At 52.4% G+C, this 7751-nt stretch overlaps 1 protein-coding gene across 1 annotated transcript; it reads right to left on the bottom strand.

The window, feature by feature from the left end:
• Window positions 1-1423: 1423 nt before the first annotated feature.
• On the bottom strand, window positions 1424-5873 carry LOC124502968 (cytochrome P450 1B1). Its single transcript, XM_047067658.1, has 2 exons — window positions 4828-5873; window positions 1424-2050 (listed from the first exon to the last, which is right to left on the bottom strand). The coding sequence occupies exons 1-2, from the start codon at window positions 5871-5873 to the stop codon at window positions 1435-1437; spliced, it is 1662 nt and encodes a 553-aa protein (XP_046923614.1). The 3' UTR covers window positions 1424-1434.
• Between the last annotated feature and the right edge of the window lie 1878 nt (window positions 5874-7751).

Below are 7751 nucleotides of genomic sequence, written 5' to 3'. Positions count from 1 at the left end.
AATAAAGAGAACATCCAGATAAGTCACTGCATTTTTCACTATTCGTCAGGCAGACACTGGTTAAATTTCTCTGCCTTGCACAGGCTAATGGCCGTATTTCCAGTAACTTCGACTGGAACTCAACAATCAGAATGGCTTTACGATTAAATTCAAATTGAAGCATGCCAAGAGTTTAGAATTGTGGCATATTCACTACAATTTCACAAGGCGACTCTGGATTGAGGATATAATTTTAGAAAATATGTTGTAAAATAATAAGGAACACATCGTACAGACCCAATCCTGAAATTATTCAGTTCTCATTCAAGTTGTGGATCAGAGAACAGACTTTGCTTCAACTTGGTTTTCGTGATGTCGAAACAGGCTTGTTTCCCGTATCTGAGCCAAAATTGGTTGAATTGAACTTTTTGATTGGTCTTTCTTTTGGAAAGACAAACATTATTCAAACTTTACTTAACAAAAATAATACTATTTAATAATACAATAACATATATATTGCTTATGAATAATTATATATGTATTGAATAGTATTTGGTGACTTTATTTTTAAAGTACGAGACTGAATGACATCAGTGCATTATAATCACATCATTTAAAGCTTAGCTGGGCTGGTAAATCTTTTGTTGTTGATTCGTTTTTTGTTTTTGTTTGTTTGTTGGTTGTTGGTTTTTTGTTTGTTTTGCTCATAACTGAAATTCTGTACTTTGGCCACCAACAGAGGTATGACTTCGGCTTGGAATTTTTTACAGTTGAACAACTTACACTTTAAAATTCATCGTAAATCACTGAAACTTACTATAATCACTAAATCAGCCACTATTAAATTTCTCTGTAAGCAAATGAGTTTATGACTTTTGCAAAAAAGAAAGCATATCGGTAGGCAAAAAGATAAATCCATCCATAGACGCTAGAGCTTAACTAAACTATTTTTTATTGAAAAGGTGAAGAAAGGAATTTCTGGTCTTTACTTTTCCCTTATCACCCTCAATCACATGGCTTATACTGAAATTATCTGCCTTTGTGTATTCAACAATATATTTTGAAACTTTGCTTAATGTGATTTTCTAAGGACCAGATCTCAGCACACAGAACATCAATCTTGGATCTCACCCACAAAGGCATTTTTACTGAAACACTTCTTCATCAGGTCATTTGTGTCTATGCTTATGTGTGTTTAAATCCAAAGGATGCTCCCTCAAGAAATTATTGTTACCAGCCCTTGATTTATGCATAAAAATTCTTTGGACCCTTTAATTCTTTGATTCAAAAAATCTTCTAGAAGCTCGTGCGTAGCCCAGTGCTCGTCTGAGCACACATGTGTCAAGCACATCATCTGGGGGTCAGCTGGTCTATGCTCACTTTAGAGGCTAACCGAGAAAGTGACACAGAGGAGCTAGAAAATTCTACTCCCTATCCCCCCAAACCTGAGTACTTCTAACATTCCAGCTTGCTTCTGGCCTCACACTGGCAGTCCTCCTCAGCTTGTAACTTTTGGACAGCACTATCGAGGAGCTCCATGGACTCTCTGAGAGTGACGTTGATTTTAAATGACTTGGGTTTAATGGTCAGACCGTAATCAAAATCCATTTTCGGGGGTTCGTCTGGATTGGCCTTGAAATTGCACTCATGAGCCAGGATGGAAATGAAAAGAAAGAGCTGCGTCTTGGAAAGCTCTTCCCCAATGCACCGCCGTTTGCCTGCTGAAAAAATCATCACGCTGCTGGCCAGGTCCTTGTTGATGAAGCCGTCCTTGTCCAAGAACCGGGCTGGATCAAAGTCCTCTGGGTTAGGCCACTTCTCCGGGTCATGATTCACGGACCACTGGTTAACAAAAACCACTGTGTCCTTGGGAATGTGGTAGCCCAGGACGGAGGCACTGGTGGTGGTGGCATGAGGAATGGTGAGGGGCACAAAGCTGGAGAAGCGCATGGCTTCGTAAAGAAAGGCCATGACGTAGGGCAGGTTGGGCTGGTCTTGCAGGCAGGGTAGGCGGTCTCTACCCACGACTTGATCCAGTTCTGCCTGGACCCGAGCCTGCACTTCAGGATACCTGTTTGGTTAATGCAGAAGGAGAAAATGAGTGGGGAAAAGTAATTCTTCTTTCATCTACAAAGCACATGACCATTTAATTCCACTTTCTTTGTCTGAATCAGTGGCTGAATTAACATTTCCAGACAAACAAACACACAAAAACTAAAATGGATGGATGAATTAATAGCTCTATTTCCCATAATAAGCCTCACATGGCTAATGCTCTCTTTCCTACTGTAAGTCGAAAAAAGTCTAAGTTTTCTCAGCCTGAAAAAGCTCCAAACAGACAAGGCCAACTTCTCCATGAGGCACAGCAGACCATGCCAAGGACCCACAATACTTTTCAGGAGCCCATGGAAATGTTCTCCTTTCTTTTAAAATCATTTAAAAAAAAAAACAAAAACGTTTAGGTCAAAGAGAATATTTTAATATATAATTTTAATATATTTTTCTTTAAACAAACAGTAATAAAATATCATTAAAAAGTTTTCATGGGGTAATAAATCTACAGTGGCAAAACCACCCAGGACCCATAAAAATAAAAAAGCAGCCCCCCAAATGGGTCCTTCCTCCGCCCAACACACACATCTTCCTTTTAATTCCAGCAGACACACTGCCCTCACTTCATACAAACTGGTATCCCAACAGATAAAGGTACAGATCGTCTAAATTTAAAAGAAAATTCCCAGCGTTCAAGAGATTATGGTACAAGCTGTAATGCTTATTCACTGTCAGCGATACAAATAGTACTGTCCTTTTGGAAAACAAAATCTTAGCACTAAGCAAGATGCATAGGAGTTAACTCCTCCCCACTCCTTTTTTAAAGCCAGTAATCCATGTCCAGAAATGTATGTGCAGGAAACGACAGGTGCAAACATATCTGACTACAACAACAGTCAAAATTTTTAAAAGGCAGTCAACAATGTTAAAAGAAGCGATTATATATAATGGTGTTATTACGGCAAAAATATTAGATAACCGTCAAAAGTCACTACAATAAAGTTTAAAAGATGGGGAAATGTCCATTACAATAAGTGAAAATGCCAGAAGTTAAAAAATAAAGTAAATAATTATTGCATCTCTGAAAAATAATTCAAGCATGTATGGGATGAAATTATGGGTGATTTAAAAAACTGCTTCACGAATAGCATACTTCAGGAGTCTGGAAACTTTTTCATAAAGGGCCAGATAGTAAATACTTTAGGCTTTGCAGACCAAACCCTCTGTCACAACCAGCCAGCTCTGCCTTGCGCTATGAAGGCGGCCATAGACAATACATAAATGAGTGGGCATGGTTGTATTTTGATAAAAAACTTACATCCAAAAATGAGCAGTGTAATTTGCCAATCCCTGTCCTACTGTCTTCGCTAAATTGAAGAAAAATGTATTCACCAGCTACATTGAACTGAAAGTGACTCCAAAATTGTTTTATTTACTTTTGCTGCCCAATTCAGTCTCTAATGAAAAAAAAAAAGGCAGTTTCAAAAGATGTTTATGGCGGGTGCAAACGACCCATCGCTCTCATTTTGGGATGTCTTCTTCCTGATCTGTTACGGACTTCTTTTTGATTTTTGCTCATTGCTCATAGTGTTTCTGGGGACTTAATGCTGAAAAGCAATTTCAAATATACAAAAACTTCAATTTATAAAAGCAGAAGCACAGTCCAAGGACACACAGGTTGCAGGATTCTAATAAGAAAAGAAGTGCTCCTTGCCTTCCAATTTCTGGGTTACCAACAAATTCAGCACACCCCCCCCCCACCACTTCCTTGCACACCAAGAAATGGTACAACCAGGATTTCTGCTCTCTCAAGGCAACCAAAATTTGCCTTTAGTGAGACATCTGCCCCTGGAGCAGAGATGCCCACAAAACCTGGCTGCTCTGTTAAATCTAAATTTCAGGTAAACAATGGCTAATCTTTTAGTAGAAGTATGTCCAATGTGTAATTTATTTTTAGTTTCTACGTCTGGCAACACCCCATGCCAGCAACCTGTTTGCTTCCTGCGTGCAGGGCTTCCTTCCCAGAGGTCGGCGACCTTAATCAACGTGGGCACTGCCGACCGGCTCGCAAACCAAGCCTGGCCCAGGGACCAGAAAAGTCTGTCCGCGGGCGCCTCCTGGATACCGTGTTTGCCTTTCGAGACGCTGCTCTGCGCTCGGTAAAAGTGACTGCTTCTCCGGTTTTTTACCCAGACACTTCTCACACTGCTAGCGCGGCGTTTTCGTTAACCCAGCGCAACCCGCTAGTTTCTGGCCGCCTTCCTAAAGCTTCCGTCGGGTTCACGGTTGGCGGGGCCGGCCTCCGAGCACTTCCTCTGCCCGGGAACAAAGCCCGGACGCGCGGCTGGCTTGCAGCGCCGGGGCTGGGCGGCCTCGGATCTGCGCCGGTGACAGGCCGAGCCCATCAGGCTCGTGTGTTTATTGAACATATTTGCCCGTTACCCTTTCTTTCGGAAGCGTGCCAATTTTGCCTCTGCTGTGTCGGGGAGGCAGAGATCGGGGCTGATCTGCAGACACTTAAAAGATCCTGCCTTTCGGGGCTCTCACAAATGTGTCCCCACTTGGAGAGGCAGCGGGCGACAAGATCAAAGATGCGGGCCGCGCGCGCGGTCTCAGCCCGCACCTTGCCTTCCCGAGCTGCGCTTTCCGGCCGCGATCTCTGCTTCGAGAGACGGGGACCTGTCGCGAAACCCCAAACCCTGCCCAAACCCTGGGCGTCCGTCGCGACCTCAGCACATTCTAGCCTTTTCCAGGGGAGGAAAGGAAGGCCCGGCCCACGCCTCCTGGAGGTGTTACCTGGTGAAAAGGATGAGCAGCCACTGCAGCGCGGTGGAGAGCGTGTCCTGGCTGGCGCCGAAGATGTCGGTGACAGTGGCCGGCACGTACTCCATGTCCAGCCGCGCGCCGCCGTCGTCCGAGCCCTCCGCCGCCTCCGCAGTCCCCGCGGAGAGGATGAAGGCGTCCATCATGTCGCGGGGGGCGGCCCCGTGCTGCAGGCTTTCTCGGTGCTTCAGGAACTTGTTGAGGACGAAGTTGCTGAAATTGTGGTTGAGCTGCTCGAACTCGCGGAAGGCGGTGCGCACGGGGTTGGGGAAGCGCTGCAGCCAGGGCAGCACGTCCATCAAGCTGCCCGCGCCCACCGTGCGCCCGAATTCGTCGTTGTGGCTGAGCAGCTCGCGGAACTCCGCGTCGTCGTGGCTGTAGCGGCAGCCGAAGCACACGGCGCTCATGACGTTGGCCACCGCCACCACGGTCAGCTGCCGCGGGTCGACGTAGGCGCCGCCCGCGCTGCCGCGCACCAGCAGCTCCACCAGCTCGCGCGCCTCGCCCAGCACGTGGCCCTCGAGGACTCGCCGGCTGCGCGGCTGGCGCGTGCAGAAGGCTCGCATGGTGCTCTGCGCCGCGCGCCGCTGCGCCTTCCAGCTCTGGGAGTACTGGCCGAAAGCCAGGCTGCGGCCGCCCGACACCACTCGAAAGGAGGCGAAGCGCGGCCGGTCGGTGAAGGCGGCGCCCTGCTGCACCAGCGCCTGGCGGATGGCGCGCTCGCCGTTCAGCACCACCACCGGGCAGTTGCCCAGGCGGATCTGGAAGACGTCGCCGTAGCGCCGCGCGAGGCGCGCGAACGAGAGGTGCGGCGCCGGGCCCATCGCCGCCGCGTTTCCGATCAGCGGCCAGGCGAAGGGGCCGGGCGGCGCGGACCCCGGCTGCCGCCGCCGCTGCCTCAGCAGCCACTGGCCCACGTGCACCGCGGCCAGCACCGACAGGAGCAGCAGGAGCGTGGTCAGCTGGGTGGACAGCGCGCTCGGCTGCAGGGGAGCGTCGGGACCGAGGCCGGTGGCCATGCTGGAGAGAGAAGGGCGAAGGCGTGACACTCAGGTGTGCAGAGAAAGGAGCGGGCGCCCCACGCCCCTACCCTCTAGGCGTCGGGTTCCCTCGCGCTGTTGGGAAGAGAGGAGGTCCGGCGTGGGGCAGGTCAGGGAGGGCTCACTGGGGAAGCAGCAGAGGACGCGCCTTTCCCGAATCCCAAACCCATTCCCCAAAGGAGAAGGGAAGGAGCGCGTCCTCTCAGTGACCCGGACTGTCCGTCCCCACCCCAACCCCTGCCTCGTAGCGGTTCCGGCAATTCGGGGACAACCCGAAGGGCATCAAGGCGGAGGCGCTCAGTTCCCTTCTCAGTTCCCCCTGAGGCCGGGGGAAGGCGGCTCCGTGGATAGACTGACCTGCGAGGTGGCGCGGTTTCCAGCGGCGCGGGATGGCCGGGTCCGAAATAGGGCTGGAGCCTTCGTGGAGAGCAAGACGTCTCCAGGAAGTCGGAGGCCTCGCCTGGACACCTGCTGCTCTGGGAGCTTGAACACCCACTCTGGAGCCTCTAGGTGTCGTCCGAGCCAGGGGCGCTGGGATTGGGATGAGGACCGAGAAGGGTGCCTCCTTTGCCCAGCCCTGCTGCACCTGGGGCCTCAGCAGAGCTGGGGTTTTCTCACAGCATGCGCACTTGAGACTGGGGTCGACGAGTGGAGTCAACGCCTAGCCTTCACGCCCCCCGCTCGTCTCTGACAGCTGGGGTCGCAGAGGAGTGGCCCGTTTGCACACAGTCAAGCCAGAGGATCCGAACGCGCCACCCCTCCTATCTGGCTGCTAAGGTCTGTGTGTAGCGGAGTAGAACCTGGTGGGGGGCGGGGCTTACGGGGGGCGGGGCGCCGGGATGGGCCAAGTCCTGGGTCGCCGCGCTCGGGAGGTCACGCGAGGCGCTCGCGGCGCTCCCCGACGGCCTTGGCTTTACGAATTTACCGTCCGCCAGAAAACCAGTCTTAATCAGTCCCTCCCGATCGAAGGTGCAGTTTCCCGGAAGCGCGCTGGGGACAGAACCTGCCGGTCGCGCGGCATTTTCCATGGGAGCAGGCCTCCCTCCCGGAGCGCACGACCTTCACCCCCACCCCCACCCCCCTCTGGGTGACTGAGCTTGGTTCTCGAGACAAACCCGCTTGGAATCCTCGGGCTTCCGGGCCGGGAGAGGGAACCTGTCAGCTTGGGAACATGGAAAGCCGGGTTGTGGTGGCGGCTTGCCTTACAGCCTCCCTAGTTATTTTATTTTAACGTTCTTGCAAACAAATCGGCCCCTCGGATGAGGCCCTTTGGCACGCTAAGTTCTCCTTCCACCTCGGGCGGCGAGATCAAGAATCCCTGAAAGACGCGGGGCTGCGGCCCGGCCCCGGGGCCCCGACCGTCCTTAGCACACAAAGGCCAGCGCTGGCGGGACGCAGCTGGCCGCGAGGTTTCCCGCGCAGCAAGCCACCACCCCCACCCCAGGTGGCGCCGCCCACTGCCAGGCTCGGGGCCCAACGCTGGCGGAGTCCGAGCGCCGCCGCTGAGCCAAACCGGGGCGAACAGGGGGGCGAGGAGCAGAGAGAGGGAGGAGGGAGAAGGGGGAGGAGGAGCGGGAGGCAGATCGCGCGCCTGCGAACTTTATGGGGTTGAAAAGTTTCCTCTGCAGTCGCCTCCCCCTTGCGTGCGGAGCTTTGCCTCGCGTGCGCGGCTCCTGGAAAGTCGTCTCCGGTCATATCCCTCGGCGCTTCTCACGGCACCTGCCCCGCCGAGGCGGCGGCGGGGGCGGCGGCCCAGGGATGGGTGGAGGCCGCCACCACCCAGCGCGGCGCACGCACCCCGGCGGGTCAGGCAGGCGGACCAGTGCCCCGAGCGCGTGTGAGCGCGAGATGGGGACG

The sequence above is a fragment of the Lynx rufus genome, unplaced genomic scaffold (assembly GCF_022079265.1).
Source record: "Lynx rufus isolate CCGP_SWC_20201006 ecotype Redwood Valley unplaced genomic scaffold, mLynRuf1.p SCAF_8, whole genome shotgun sequence".
Classification (NCBI taxonomy): Eukaryota; Metazoa; Chordata; class Mammalia; order Carnivora; family Felidae; genus Lynx; species Lynx rufus.
Note: the sequence above shows the minus strand (reverse complement) of the source record. Positions and strands in the feature narration are given on the sequence as shown.

Coding starts and splice junctions, on each gene's coding strand:
- LOC124502968 (XM_047067658.1), bottom strand. CDS start 5,873: ATGGCCACCGGCCTCGGTCCCGACGCTCCCCTGCAGCCGAGCGCGCTG. Junction 2,051..4,827: donor CTGCTCATCCTTTTCACCAG/GTAACACCTCCA, acceptor TTAACCAAACAG/GTATCCTGAAGTGCAGGCTC.